At 39.9% G+C, this 16,550-nt stretch overlaps 1 protein-coding gene across 1 annotated transcript in view; it reads left to right on the top strand.

Annotated features, from left to right (window-relative positions):
* LOC120989893 (bifunctional heparan sulfate N-deacetylase/N-sulfotransferase 3-like) overlaps positions 1-15,615 on the top strand; it is a 607,584-nt gene extending 591,969 nt beyond the window's left edge. Inside the window, exons 12-13 of the mRNA XM_040418281.1 lie at positions 24-126; positions 15,496-15,615. Of these exons, the coding sequence (XP_040274215.1) occupies positions 24-126; positions 15,496-15,615 (223 nt within the window). The remainder of the gene's footprint in view (positions 1-23; positions 127-15,495) is intronic.
* Positions 15,616-16,550: the final 935 nt, after the last annotated feature.

Raw genomic sequence — 16,550 nt, 5'->3', positions numbered from 1 at the left:
ATCTCTCATCTCTTCCATCTTAGGTTCGACTCACATAAAGGATTTTGGTGCCAGCTCTTGGAAGAGGGGAAAACAAAGTGTCTGGGCAAAAGCAAAGGTAGAAAATACCCTGCAATGGATACAGAGGTGAGTCTACTGCTTCAATGCAAATAGGACTGTTACTTACATACTCATAGCAAAAAAATGCTATAAAAAATATACTTTACCTTCTTTGTGATCCTTCGGTATTTGTGTTTCTTCTCAATTTATAGATTATTTTATTTATCATTTTCTAGAATCATGGACTATCATGCATGTAGTGTTTCCTTAAATAAATGTTAAATGTTGTTTATTAACCCTTTAAGGACTATTTTTTGTTTTTCCAAGAGCCATAACTTTTAAAGTTATATATAAGGACTTATTTATTTAATTTATTTATTTATTTATTTTATTTATCATGTCTTGTATTGAAAAACAGGACTAAAATTCTTTGTGGGGTGAAACTGAAAAAACAACACAATTCCACCTAATATTTTTGGGTTTTGATAAAAATTACATTATGTCCTTATTCTATTCTGCTGGTCAATATGATTATGGTGATACCAAATATGTCTAGTTTTTATTTTGTTTTACTACTTTTATAAGAGAAAATCCTTTGAAAAAAAATCACATTGCCATTTTCTGACAGCTCTAACTTTTATATATTTCTGTCTACAGAGCTATATGAGGGCTAGTTTATTGCTAGCCTTATTGCTAGCCTATTTGAGGAATACTTTTTGATCTCTTTCAAAAAAGTTGAATCATGGATTTTTCCCATTGCAGCATTAACTAAACAGGAGAAATATATTTATATTTTAATCGTTCTGGCATTTTGGAATCTGGCAATACCTATTATATTTCTTCTTTTTGTTTGTTAATTTTTTTTGTACTTTTTACACAGTAACTTTTAGTCTCCTTAGGGGTCTTGAATATGCAATCTTCTATTGTCCCTTCTAATGCAATAGAATACTATTGCTTTCTATGGAATTCTGAGACACTGCCTGCTGAGTCATGCCTTGTGCGATTTGCGGGACCCCCATCGCTCTGCTTAACCCCTTAGATGTTGCGGTCTCTATTGGAGGGGAGGAGCTGTGAAACTGGTCAAGGCAGAGAATGATTCACTCGAAAAAAATGCCTCCTGGACACTTGCAGAATAAAAGTTCATATGCATGCTACTCCTTGTCCACAAAGGCATGTTTGTCCTGCTCTCCGCAACCCTGTCTAGCAATGTCAGCAGTTTTGCATGGCTAGAACCACTGACAGACTCCCTTTACAACCAAATAAAATAAATTTAAATAAAAAAAAAGATGCCAGCTTTATGAGCATTCAGGAGAGCAGAGAGAGGGGATACAAAATAAGTCATTGGTTAGCTGATGTAACCAATTTCACACTGAACAGGCCTGGACTAATGACAACACATGCAAGCTGCAAAAGAAACACTGTTCAAAAAATGTTAATAAAACCCAATTACAAGAATGATTTGTAGCCAAAATGTAAGCATTTCAGTAAACAGTTCCCCCAAATGTGTCAGTTGTCCTTATTGTGTTATTCCAAGGGGACTCATTTAAATTAAAATGGTTGGAGTGGGATACAAAAAAAAAACTAACCTTACTGATCTCCTGCCATTCCTGTTTCACTGATGTTCTTGTCCCCAAGCCTCAGCAATTCCTAGTCTCAGGCTTGATAAGACAAAATTGACTTAAAGCACCCCCTAAGCCAATCATTGGCCAGTAATTAGCCGAGCAAGCAGGCCAAACCATTTCCAGTGTTACAAGGTCAAAACCATTAGGTGGACAGGAACAGGGGCCGTAGCAGCAGGTAGTTAGTAAGGTAAGTAAAGATTATTTATTTTCCCCCACTCTGACCTCATTCTTATTTAAAATTATGTCTTCTGGATGCCCTGTTAAGGTTAATCAGTGTTAGGCTACTTTCACACTGGTGTTTTGGTTTCCGTTTGTGAGATCCATTCAGGGATCTCACAAGCAGTCCAAAATGGATCAGTTTTGCCCTTAATGCATTCTGAATGGATAAGAATCCGCTCAGAATACATCAATTTGGCTCTGTTCCACCTCCATTCCGCTTTGGAGGCGGACACCAAAACGCTGCTTGCAGCGTGTTGGTGTCCGTCTGACGAAACTGAGCCAAACGGATCCGTCCTGACACACAATGTAAGTCAATGGGGATGGATCCATTTTCACTCACACAATATGGCACAATAGAAAACTGATCCGTCCCCCATTGACATTCAATGGTGTTCAAGACGGATCTGTTTTGGCTATGTTAAAGATAATACAAACGGATCCTTTCTGAACGGATGCGTTTCTGCAGATCCGCACCAAATGCGAGTGTGAAAGTAGCCTAAGATTGGTGAAAGTCTTACTGCATGGACCCTCTGTCCCAACCCACCAGTACAGAAGAGGAGAGGATGTATTGAGTGATTGTGTTATAAAACTGGTAAATCACTTCTGAACAACATCCTCAGAAGATGGATTTAATGATAGAAGTAAAACCAGCAAAGGATAAGGAACAGTGTGGCATAATTTTCAGATGCCATGTTGCATATGAAGACCTCCTGATGGAACCAAAAGGGGAAACTCCCCAAAAATGACCCGATTTTGAAAACAGAATAAGGCAACAGTTTCATTGATGCTATTTTGGGTTACATATTGCTCGATATTATGCTTTTTGTGAGATAAGGTAACCAAAAATTGCTATTTTGGCACAGTTTTTATTTTTATTTTTTTACGGCATTTACCTGAGTGGTAGATAATGTAATTTTTTTTTAGAACAGGTTGTTATGAATGCAACGATACCAAATTTGTCTATGTTTTCTGTGTTGCCGTTTTCTGAAAGCCATTTGTTTTTTATTTTTCTGAAGATTGTCTTGTGTGGGGGCTTGTCTTTTATCAGAAGAGTTGACATTATTGGTTCCATTTTGGGATACCTATGATGTTTTGATCGCTTGTTATGACATGCTCTTGGGGCAAGGTGACCAAAAAATTGCTGTTATGCCACAATTTTTTTTTTTTTTTTACAGCATTCACCTGAGGAAATAGATCATGTAATAATTTTATAGAGCAGGTCGTTGTGGACACAGCGATACCTAATATGTGTAATTTCTTGTTTCATTTTTACATCTAAAAGCATTTTTAAAATTAAATCATGTTTTGTGTCGCTATTTTCTGAAAGTCATATTATTTTTATTTTTCTGCTGATCATCTTGTGTGGGGCTAATTTTTTGCGGAACAGTTGATGCTATTGGTACCATTTTGGGATACATATAACACTACACAACAAAAAATTACTTTTCGTCTGCTACTGGGCAAAAACCATTTGTCCTATACTAAATCGAGTGTGCGGATTACAAATCCGAAGTCAGAATTGTTGTAACACGTCACGAAATTTTGCTATGCATAAGTATGCCTAAATGAATTAAGCACTTGGAAAGCATTGAATTATCTTGAACGAGTTTTACTCCAACAATTACCTGATCTACAGTACAGACCAAAAGTTTGGACACACCTTCTCATTCAAAGAGTTTTCTTTATTTTCATGACTATGAAAATTGTAGATTCTCACTGAAGGCATCAAAACTATGAATTAACACATGTGGAATTATATACATAACAAACAAGTGTGAAACAACTGAAAACATGTCATATTCTAGGTTCTTCAAAGTAGCCACCTTTTGCTTTGATTACTGCTTTGCACACTCTTGGCATTCTCTTGATGAGCTTCAAGAGGTAGTCCCCTGAAATGGTTTTCACTTAACAGGTGTGCCCTGTCAGGTTTAAAAAGTGGGATTTCTTGCCTTATAAATGGGGTTGGGACCATCAGTTGCGTTGAGGAGAAGTCAGGTGGATACACAGCTGATAGTCCTACTGAATAGACTGTTAGAATTTGTATTATGGCAAGAAAAAAGCAGCTAAGTAAAGAAAAACAAGTGGCCATCATTACTTTAAGAAATTAAGGTCAGTTAGTCAGCCGAAAAATTGGGAAAACTTTGAAAGTAAGGGCTATTTGACCATGAAGGCGAGTGATGGGGTGCTGCGCCAGATGACCTGGCCACCGCAGTCACCGGACCTGAACCTGATCGAGATGGTTTGGGGTGAGCTGGACTGCAGAGTGAAGGCAAAAGGGCCAACAAGTGCTAAGCATCTCTGGGAACTCCTTCAAAACTGTTTAAAGCTCATCAAGAGAATGCCAAGAGTGTGCAAAGCAGTAATCAAAGCAAAAGGTGGCTACTTTGAAGAACCTAGAATAATACATATTTTCAGTTGTTTCACACTTGTTTGTTATGTATATAATTCCACATGTATTAATTCATAGTTTTGATGCCTTCATAGTCATGAAAATAAAGAAAACTCTTTGAATGAGAAGGTGTGTCCAAACTTTTGGTCTGTACTGTACTTACTGCTGACATCAGCCTGAGTGCATCCTAACAGGTCTGGACATGTCCATTGGAATATCTACAATATAATGCATTAATATTATAACTGAATAGGCTTTGCATGTATAACTTATCCCTTTAAGAACCTCTGCCGTACATGCATGGAGGAAGTCCGGTCCCCAAACATGGCACTCTCTCTCACGTGCAGCAGGCGCCATAGCTGCCAGGTTTCTGCTATTTTAAATAGCAGAGACCAGCGGCACGTGTATGCGATCAGCCATAAGGCTGATCGCATACATTTTCCCTTTCAGATGCTGTGGTCAAATGTGACCACGGCATCGGTGCAGTCCGGAATCAGAAGTTGCGCACTTCCACTCCGGTTAAAAGCGTTCCCCGGTTGAGATCGGGGAACCTGTTACATTGATATAATAGGTTGAAGTCTCAAGCAGGCTTCGTTGCCTATTAGATAACTATACTAATACAGGCCACTAGGTGGCAGCACTGTATTGGTATAGTGCAAATCAAGTGTTCAATGGTGTCTATATAGACATCAATGAACACAATAGGCAATCTAATGACTTAAATTTTTTTTGCAAATATAAAAAAATATAAAAAAATATAAAAAACCCCCCCTTTCCTTAAAATAAAAATACTTAAACAATAAAAATATTAACATCATGGGCATCGCCGCGTGTGAAAATGTAGATACTATTAAAATATAACAATATTAATGGCATAACGGGAAAAAAATATAAGAACAGCTAATTTGCCATTTTTTGGCACTTCAACTACCCAATCATTTTTTTATAAAAAATGATCAAAAAGTCGCACACACTTCAAATTGGTATCACTGAAAAGAATATATCGTCCCGCAAAAAATGAGCCCTCGCACAGCCCCGTACACATAACTACAAAAAAGTTATAGGGGTCAGAATATGGTTATATAAAAGAAAGCAGTATTAAAACGCAAGATAAATTATACAAGTGTGGTAACGTTGTAACCGTACTGACCTGGAGAATGAAGATAACAGGTCAATTTTACTGCATAGTATACAGTGTAAAAAAAAACAAAAAAAAACTTTATCAGAATTGCGTTTTTTCCCAATTCTACCCCATTTGGATTTTTTTCCCTGCTTCCTACTACATGGTATGCAACCGTAATTGGTGCCATTAGAAAGTACAACTTGTCCCGCAAAAAATAAGCCCTCATAAGGCTATGTGAATGGAAAAATAATGGGATGGCGAGGATTGAAAAACGAAAATACAAAAATGTAAAATCCCAGGGTCCTTAAGGGCTTAAAATCTAGACGAGTCAGGCAAATTCTGAGTTCATATTTGGAATCAGCGCTCTCATTTTAGTATAAATCATTGTTGCACGGTGTAATTTTTTTGATCGCTCAATATTACACTTTTTGGGTCAAGGTGACAATAAATTGCAGTTTTGGCAGTTTTTATTTTGTTTCACAGCATTCAACTGAGGAGGTAGAACATGTGATATTTTCAGGGAATGCCTTATGGATGCAACAATACCCAATATATCTATTTTTATTTTTTTGTTTCAGTTTACAAAATAAAACCCTTTTTGGAAAAAAATGTCATATTTTTGTGTTGCCATTTTCTGAAAGCCATACTGTTATTTTTCTACTGATCATTTTGTGTGGGGGGGCTCATTTTTTGTGGGAAGAGCTGCATTTTTTATTGGTAGTACTTTGGGGTACATATGATTTTTTGATAGCATGATATTACACTTTTTTGGACCAAGGTGACCCAAAAATGGCCGTTTTGGCACATTTTCTCTTTTTTTTTTTGTACTACATTGAAGCTGTCAGTTTCACACTGACAGTGTGCCTATGAGACCCAGTCTGTGGGCTGGGCCTCATAGGCTTCCGTATATACTTTTATTATGTATCAAATCAATAAACATTGTTATATTTTTTATAACTTTTAGGTGCATGTGGGCTCATTTCACTGTAGGCTTCAATACATGGCAGACCCCAAGGCCTTTGCGAAACCTGAGGTTGCCATGGCTGCCATCGGTTCCCTGTCACCACAGCACAGGGGCGATCAAGAGGCAGAGGGAGCCCCCTCCCTCTGCGATCCTTGTATATGCTGTGGTCAGTATTGATTGTGGCATATAAGGGGTTAATCCACAGGTATTTGAGTTTATAGTGATGCCTTTGTATACAGCAGGGTTCCAGCTGTCAGTCACAGCCTGAGCCTGCACTGATCAGGCACGCACAGCTCCGATGCCCACATGATCAGCATGACGTACTAGTACCTCAATTTGCGGGGAAGTGACTTCCTGCTGTGACGTATTTGTGCATCAAATGTCGGAAAAAAAGAGTAAAGTAGCAGCCTCCAATGGTAAGGAGTAGAAGTGCAGCACAAATTCTTCAAAATATGAAACAGTAGTCACTTGTGGTCAAATCTTAGACAAAAAACAGAATCCTTACTTTGTTGAGCATGAAAGTAGCCAGTCCAAATACACTAATATAGAAGCCAGCGGCCTGGTGCATTTACCGGTACATTCCTTGTGGATTCCCTGCCTATTAGCAAACAACACATATATTAACAAAGACAAATGTTTGAAAGTGTTCACCTGGATTACACTGAAAGATGCATGCTGTATAATTGTCCACAACAGCCACAACCTTATAGCTATCACTAGAAATGAAAACTTTTTTTTTGCATTATCACCTTATATACTCTCTACAGTATATATTTTTAATGTGACAGTAGCAGCCATTAACACCCAGAAATCACAGAGGATTGCATTCGCAAATACACACTAGAAGCACTACATTTGGAACATAAATTGGAAAAAAGAAGCAGGTCACACTGTCCTAGGGAATATGAGTCAGCTTGGAAGTTGCAGTCTTATAAGTGTTAATTTAAAAAATACAGTTTGATCAATACTGTACAGGAGTTGTTTACAAGAGTCGTCACAGAAAATTGAACTGAAAATTGCAATACTTATATTTTTGCCAGTGTGAGGCACACAACAGTTTCTACTATAGTTTGTGACCTTACTTTTATACTTTGCAATAAATATTTCTCTTACTGATGGAAAATAGCCAAATAAGCAACAACCACACAATGTGTGTAGAACTAGTGATGGATGAACATTGTCCGGGACGATTCACGAACGCGAGATCGCAATCAAATGTTTGCAAACCGCGCGTTCGCATCGCGCACATTGACTTTAATAGCAGGCGAACCTGAAAAACCTTCAGGTCATATTTGCAGCCACCAAATACTTACTAGAAGTGCACAAATAGTCCCACAACATGGACAGTGACATACCAGAGGGGGATCATTGGCAAAAATTACCACAAAAAATATGTATTTTAATCAGGGTACATTTTTATGCGTCTTAAAGGGAAACTCAAAAATGTGCCCTGCTGGAACCTAGAAAAAATTTCCTATCGGTTTGATGGATACAAATGTGCAGCACTCCATGTTTTTGTATCCTGCAGATTCCATTAAAAAAATGCATACGTTAAAGCAATTTTTTTTTCTACCATGGAACTGGTCTAATGCATCTGTGAATGCATACATTTTTGGATGGCAAAAATAGGATGTGAACCCAGCCCTACTGTCAGAATGATCACCAGTACACAGCGGAGCAGCGTGGTGGAAAGGAAGGCCGCCATGTACTGACAGAGCGCTACCTGTTCCTTGTGGTCAGGGTTGAGGACTGTGTTTCCCAAGGATAATTTTCTACTGGGAAATACAGGGCACAGGATATATAATACACTACAATCTATATAATATAAAGATATTAGCCTGACCGCCGAATAATAATACAATTAGGTGGTCATTTATTATATAGAACTACGTCCATGTTAGGTATATTTCTGACACAGATTGTGGCGCAAAGGTCCTTAGCACCGCAATCTGCATATTTTTCACGCTCATGCCAGGTCTAAAAAAGGATGGCATGGGCAGGGAAATGGATACAGTTATGGCTATCCAGTACAGGGAATGACTAGGGGCAATGCACAGGGTGTGGAAAGAGGGCACAATGCAGGGTATAAGGGGGCACAGTACAGGGTGAATGGCACAGTACGGGGTGGGGGGCACAGTCACATGACCCTGTGACATTAGAAGGTCCTTATGGTAAATGCGGTTTATACACCACCATAATGAGAGGCAGAGGAGTGAGACAAGGGAGTGATTTTGTGGCTAGAGATAAAAAATGTAACTGTCGGCCAGTACAAGCCCCAAAAATTAGGCAATAGGCATGCACCTGACAGCAAAGAACTCTGGATTCTGTGGCTGGAGGTACATTGGGCGGTCACAGGATAAAAATGTAACTGTTGGCCAGTACTTGCCCCAAAAATAAGCCAATAGGCATTCACCTGACAGCAAAGAACTTTGGATTCTGTGGCTGGAGGTACATTAGGCGGTCACAGAATAAATATGTAACTTTCGGCCAGTACAGGCCCCAAAAATTAGGCATTCCTCTGACATAAAAGGCCTTTTATGCCGCTGTATATACATAAGGCAAGAACCCCATTCTTTGTTCTGGGTGGTGGCGGATATATGTGGGCTGGCATGAGGAAATTCAATTACATGAGGCCATCCTCTGAAATCCATGCCTCATTCATTTTTCAAAATGTGAGGTAGTCCACACTGTCGTGAGCTAGGTGAGTGCGCTTATCGGTCACGATCCCCCCTGCTGCGCTGAATGTCCATTCGAACAGGAAACTCGACGAGGGGCAAGCCAAGAGTTCCATGGAAAATTGTGCCAGCTCTGGCTACAGGTCAAGCCTGCACACTGTAGTCAAGGGGTTCCTCGCTTCTCAAAGCGTCCACATCGGCCGATGTAGTCAGACACCTGTAGGTCTAGGCGTTCCCTGAGGCTGGATCCAGGGCGGCTGTCGATGGGTTGGTTGCAAGAATGATCTCATATCCGAAGTGACCAACACATCTTCAAACCGCCCTCTTTTTGCAGGCGCAGTAGGATTGGTACCCACACCTGTTTCGCTGAGAGTGGAAATTTCTCTGCCATTGCCCGCAATAGCAGAATGCAGCATCTCTCGCAGCAAGGCCTGGAAATGCTGCATTCTGACAGCCCTCTTTGATACTGGTAACATGTCTGCTATTTTGTGTTTGTACCGGGGGTCTAAATACGTTGCCACCCAGTACAAGTCCTTGACCTTTATGCTTTTTATACAGGGGTCCCTCTTCAAACACTGGAGCATGAAGGCCCCCATTTGCACTATATTGGAAGCAGTGGACCGCACAGGCTCCGGCTCATCGCCCAGGATAATGTTGTCCTCGGTCTCATCCCCCTAGCCACGGACAACACCAGGGATCCCCGAAAAGTTTAAAGCCTGCTCTTCTTGCTCCTCCTTCTCCTCCCCCCAGCCAACATCCTTCTCTGACTCCTCTTCAGACTCCTGCTGACTTGTCTCAGATGGAGTAGCCCCCCCTGGGAATTCATTCAGCATTGCGACTTCCTCATTTTTCAGCTCCTGCTCCTTGACGGCTTGATTAATGACACGACGCAATGCACACTCCAAAAAGAAGGTGTAAGGTATGATGTCACTGATGGCGCCCTGGCTGCGACTGACCAGTTTGGTGATCTCATCAAATGGCCGCAGAAGTCTGCATGCGTCGCGCATGAGCAGCCACATATACAAGGTAGAGTTTCAGCGTGTCGGGCTGTCACAAATCAGACATCTGATGGGCAGGTGGTGTCGCAGCTGAATGACAGCAAGGCGAGCCGTGGCTGTCTAAGATCTTCTAAAATGGCCAGAGATTTTCCTGACCTGCTGCAAGACATCCTGGACCCCGGGGTATTTGGCAACGAATCTCTGCATGACTAAGATTAGGAGAAGAAGAGCCAAGCCTGCATGCAATCCGTGGCGGTAACACCAAATCCACACGGGTGCCACGGGTTGCATGCTTGACAGCCGTCAGAAGGTTTACCGAATGGGCAGTAAAAGTTATGTACCTTCCTTGCCCGTGTTTGCTAGACCACGTGTCTGTGGTCAGATGTATCTTGGCACCGACACTGTGTGCCAGAGATACATTCACTTGCCGCTGAACATGGCCATATAGCTCTGGGATGCCCTTCTGGGAGAAATATTTCCTTCCATTGCTGTGTGCCAATGCCACACTTAAACGCCTCCAAGTCCACCAGTTTATATAAAAGTAGTTGGAGGGCTAGCAGTTCCAACAAGCTAGCGGTCAGCCATTGAGCAAGAGGGTTGTCCGGCGTCATCAACTTTTTACGTTCGAACATTTGGGCCATGGAAGCCTGCTTTTTGCCAGATGAACGCGATGACGGCATGGTGGAAGGTGGAGTGGAGGAAAAATGGCAGGAGGAAGGAGAAGAGGCAGGACGTGGAGCGCCGGGAGTGTGACTTTGTGGGTTCTATCTGTGTTGCTCCCACTGGGCTCCGTGATGGAAGGCCAGTTGCTTTCTTAAGGTGGTGGTCATCCCTAGATAAGTGTTGGGCTTACCACGACTTATGCGTTGACAGCACAGGCTGCAGATGGCAACACTATTGTCATCAGCTGACACGTTAAAAAAAGCCCACACTGCGGAACCATGTGCCGGCGTCCTGGAAGCGCAAGATGTGACCGTGCATGGTGGATGGCTCGCTCCAGATACATTTGCAGTCTTCTTTTTGCCTCCTGTGCACTGCGAGTTCTGCCTGCTTTTCCTCCTTCTACCCATTATCTGCTGCTCTGTCTGTCCCTCTGAACTCCCCTCCTCTTCCTCTCTTGTGGGCACCCATATGACCTCCATTGACACGTCATCATTGTCACTTTTACCACCACTGACATTAGAGATCTCGGAGTAGGCAGCAACAGCAGGGACCTCTGTCTTTGGGCTGATCTGGGTACTGTTGTCAGACCGCTGGGTGGCGGCCGTTGCTACCTCCTCTTCCTGATCCGATGCCAAAAATGGCTGCGCATCGGTAAGGTCCGGGAATTTGATGGAAGTCGGTGTATCGCAAGCCTCAATGACTAATTGGTGGATGCCGGTATATTAATCCTCTCTATCAGTATTTTGTGGAAACAGGTACAGGGGCCGACACCGCCAATTAGCTGTTGGAAGAGGAGGTGGTGCCCCATGCGAGCGCTGCTACCTCTTCATTACACTATGCATCATCTCCCCTGTAGCGGTGGTATAGTGTAATTTCAATACTTGTTCCATTCAAGTGAATAGAGCGAGTACTTGTAATTACACTGCACTTCCGAGACAACAGGCAGTGTAACGAATAGGAATCAAAGCTTGCATGGAGCGCTGCCTACTCTTCAAACAGATGATCAGAGTGGGTCCTGGGTGTTGCGCTGCCGTCAATCATATATTGATGACCTATCCTGTTTAGTATATAATTGTTGCCATTGTCTTTTTGGCTAAAGTATATATCTTTAGATTTATCCAGATAAAATTTTATTTGCCATTTCTCTGTCCAAATGTCAAACATCCTCAAATCCCTGTGTAATACCATACTGTATTACTCTCCATAAAATTCAGTATTATCTCACCCTTGCAGCACCCCACTGATAAAAAAAAAAAGTACTATGATAATACAAGCTGCTGAATGCAACACTGTGTATCTCTGAGAGGAACGATGATAGCAGGAGAAATCTCACCATAATTAGCAAGAAACAGAGCAACTTTGTTAGCAGCATGGTGTTACAATAATGGTCTTGTTCTGTGTTATTTTCTCCATGGGTGTTAAAAATCTAGACATTTCTATAATTACATCAGTGTATTATATATAATGCTATCATGACAATTACCTGCCTTACACAAGCCTTTAGGTAATTTGAGACAGCTAAATTTTTAATGAAGTGCTCTGCAATAAAAAATGTGTTCTCTCTGCACACTACTAATGTTACAGATAGTTTTCATTTCATTAAATGAAACATTGATCTTTAGCAGGAAATGATTGAGCTGTTGGTTTATGGATCTGATTTCTAAAGTTAATCATCTGCTTAATCTACACATTATTATCATAATTAGTGATGTTCGTCATGTACTCATAATAGGAGAATGCTATCTCTACACTATAAGACTAGATGAAATCCCAAAGTGATAAGCTTGTTACGAGGTACAGTACTGTCACTGACAGAGGTGACGTGCATTTCTCAGGTGAGGGGGCTGGGACTCAAAATCTTAAGCATTATCTGGTTTGCCACATTATATATCTTTTGCAGACATTTCCTGCATATATTACATTGCCAGGTTCACAGCATTGGATCTTGATATATTAACAAGCCATGCCATTCTCTGCTTTAAATAGAACCTGTCACTGTTTTTGGTGTTGTTTATTATCAAACTGCAAAGAATTATTATTTCATATTGATTATGCCAGATATTTGTGTGATACAATGTTTGTGGATACATTAAGTAATCAGATGATTTCAGACTAAATCTGCCTATACAAATATGCGGAAAGTCAGCAGAATTGTCCATTAAAGGTGCAATTATCTCTCAATCTCATGTGTATGAAGGGTTGCCCACTGTCCCAAAAGTCAGATGTTAGAGTAAAGAGGGGTCTTTCATTACCATGACAGATGGTATGGAGCAGCTGAGCAAAATATTCTGCATAATTTATATTTCATTAACTCAAATTCCTGCTCATTCTGGGTGTTGAAGTCAAGGTGGCGCTCCTATCAGTGATAGACAGTCTTCTCTCTATGACTGTGTATACAGAGATAGCTGTCAATGACTGATAGGACCACCTCATTGACTTCAACACCCAGAATGAGCAGGAATTTTAGTCTTTTCGAATAAGACTATATATCAATCTGCTCATCTCCTCCTGCTCTATAACATGCTGCCTGCAGCTTAGATACCATGTTCAACGTGACAAGTTCCTTTTAAGTATGCATACTAATGCCAATGGGGAGAGGAGACCCCTCTTTCCCCTAACATCTGACTTTTGGGACAGTGGGCAAGCCTCCATACACATGAGATTGAGAGATAATTGCACCTTAAATGGACGTTCAGCCGCTTCAGGAAAAGACTCATGTAACATGCTGTCTGCAGATTACTTCGCTTTTTTAATGGTGACAGGTTTTCTTTAACCAAACTGGGTATGCATGTTTATGGTAAAGTCAGTAGAAATAGCTGTTGGCCAAGTCAGTATTCTGTATGGCCAGTCCAAGATAGCCCATCAGTACTAAAATATTAAGTGACTGCCTTCCATCTGGTATCTACTTCTTGCTAACAAACATATGGAAGGTTAATATAAGTAGGGGTCAGAGGAAGCTTTTATTTGAAGTTTGTGACCACAGAGATTTAAGGTGACAGAAGTGGTTGCTAGAGGAAGGGTGCTGTCTCCATCGGAAATTTTACTACACAGATTAAACAAACACAAGTCTTTATTACTTACAGGAAGCACAAAACTTGAAAGTTCTCACAGTAGAGGTTCAGACACTTGTGCAAACAATAACCAAATATACAGTTTGTTTTACCACTTGTGGTGTCCTATGGAGAGTTCAAAGGTGTTCACAGGGGCAGAGAGCAGTATTCATGCCATAAGTCCCACCAGTCACCACTGGTCACAGCCACTAAGTATCAGTATCACTCTTGCCGAGAGATCCCTTCTTTACCCGGATCAGGTCTATAGGCCTCCTTGTGTTAGAGCTCTCCCTTGCAGTTATCTCAGGGGTTTACCCCTACTCCAGTGGCCAGCATAGTCTGCTATGGCACAGAGTACTGAACTTAAACCTGTCTCTATAGCTATCACTTTCTCTCTCTCAGCTTGTTCTGGCTCTTTCATGCTATGTCCAGCATTCCTGTCCTTTCAGAGATGGCAGGTGCACACTATTCCTGCAGCTGTGGGACCTCCTGTTAGAGGAGGCAGGGACTGTTTTTAACCTTCTCTGCTTCCCCATCGCTGTACAGTATACACACACCCAATGACAGCTGTGCATACAATTCACGAAGTAACAACACTGCTTCCTGCTCCAGTCCTAGCGATCATGTAATCGATGAGAGCTAGGTATCTGCATGAACTGCTGGCTCTACAGTGAGGTTTTACAGCCCTGTAGTTAGAGGAGAAATCAACAATAAATAATTGTAATGTTGTTAATTACTTCACAAAGGTTTTGAATGACCTTATCAGGGTACAAAGTGTAAAATGAAAAAAAAAAAGAATAAAAACAAATACCCCACTTCTAGCCCCACTCCTGATGACCATAAGCTGCATATTCACTATATCAAAAAGACTGTTATGTACCATAACTTAAAAAAGTATTTTAGTTGCACATTGTGCTATTAACAAAATAAAGAAATTAAAAAAATACAAAAAACTGAATATATGTTCCATTTTTTTTACATTTTCCTGTGGTATAAAAAATAAAAACAAAAAATTATCAAATAAACCTTCATAGCTGAGACAAGAACTGCAAAAAATCTAATAGCACAGAAGCCAGTGGACCTTTCCTTTATCATTCCCCAACTTATGCAGTTGAATACCAGACAACCCCTGTTCTCCATAGGCTGGCATGTGGATTGCATCACTTTCTTGTGGAGGATAATGGCAGATGATAGCCTTCACCCTTAGCCTAGTGTGAAGTCTGTGATGGATATTGACTGGTTGCACAAAGGTTTTGAATGACCTTATCAGGGTACAAAGTGTAAAATGAAAAAAAAAAAAAAGAAAGAAAGAAAGAATAAAAACAAATACCCCAGTTCTAGCCCCACTCCTGATGACCATAAGCTGAAAATTCACTATATCAAAAAGACTGTTATGTCCCATAACTTAAAAAAGTATTTTAGTGGCACATTCTGCTATTAACAAAATTAAAAATTAAAAAATTTAAAAAAATGAATATATGTTCCATTTTTTTTTTACATTTTCTTGTGGTATAAAAAATAAAAACAAAAAATTATCAAATAAACATAAAAATGGCATTAAAAAGCCTCATATATCACCAGAAAATGGGCAAAAACTATTTATATAACCAGAAACAGAAAAAAATGTTTTTTAACGTTAAATGTACTAAAAAAAAATGAAAATGTGTCTGGCTAGGAAGGGGTTAAATGGCTGGGCTTGAACTAGTAAAGTATATTTCATAATGACTGATATCTGTATATTCTTTCTTTTTAGTGCAGAGTCTTCTTGTCAAGTTATTACCAAGATCACAATGTGGAATTATCAAAACTTTTACACAGACTTGGCCAACCTCTACCTTCATGGCTGAGACAAGAACTGCAAAAAATCAGATAGCACAGAAGCCAGTGGACCTGTCCTTTATCATTCCCTAACTTATGCAGTTGAATACCAGACAACCCCTGTTCTCCATATGCTGGCATGTGGATTTCATCACTTTCTTGTGGAGGACAATGGCAGATGATAGCCTTCACCCTTAGCCTAGTGTGAAGTCTGTGGTGGATATTGACTGGTTGCATAATGTGAAATTGTATTTCAGTTGTGATATCTAAGCATTTTAGAGTGAATAAGACATTTGATCATTGAATTTTACAATAAATATTTTCTTATGTTACTGAAAACTTATGTCAGATATTGATGTTTGACTTGTTTTTTTTCTATAAGATACATGCTAAAACTACATAATCAAGCATGTTGTATGCTGCTAATTCATTTGTCATGCCAAAACTGGTTTATTTTACTAAGTGTTTCTACTGCCAGTATTATGCAAAACAATTCCATTTTTGTCCTATGTCTATTACATTGTTTTAACAGGTGATTTCTATTGATTATTATACCGTCATAAAAATTGTTTTGTATCAGGTTTGCACACTAGACACTCTTAAAATTAAATCTTCCTTCCTTATTTCCCTGAGATGGTGACTCAAAATTCTTTATTTCTCCATATGTAAAAACATTATTTGATTATGATACTGAGATGGATAAAAAAAAAAATGTTTTCTTAATATGTTTCTGCATTTGCCATGATGCTTTGTTCATTTATTAAATGGTTTGTCCACTTTAACAATTATTTTTGCTAAGTAGGGGTTCAGTTCCCCTGAAGCACAGAAATTATTATATAGTGGCCATTGAATTCAAAAGGGTAACTGAAAATTTGTAAACTAGACTACCCCTTTACAGAAAGTAAACACATATGATCACAAAATAGTTTCTCTAGAAATCCTATAAGGCTTTTTAGTATCCAATTTTCATAAATTCTACAGGCCGTGACA

The sequence above is a fragment of the Bufo bufo genome, chromosome 2 (assembly GCF_905171765.1).
Source record: "Bufo bufo chromosome 2, aBufBuf1.1, whole genome shotgun sequence".
NCBI classification, from domain to species: domain Eukaryota; kingdom Metazoa; phylum Chordata; class Amphibia; order Anura; family Bufonidae; genus Bufo; species Bufo bufo.
This window is presented reverse-complemented; position numbering and strand designations above follow the sequence as displayed.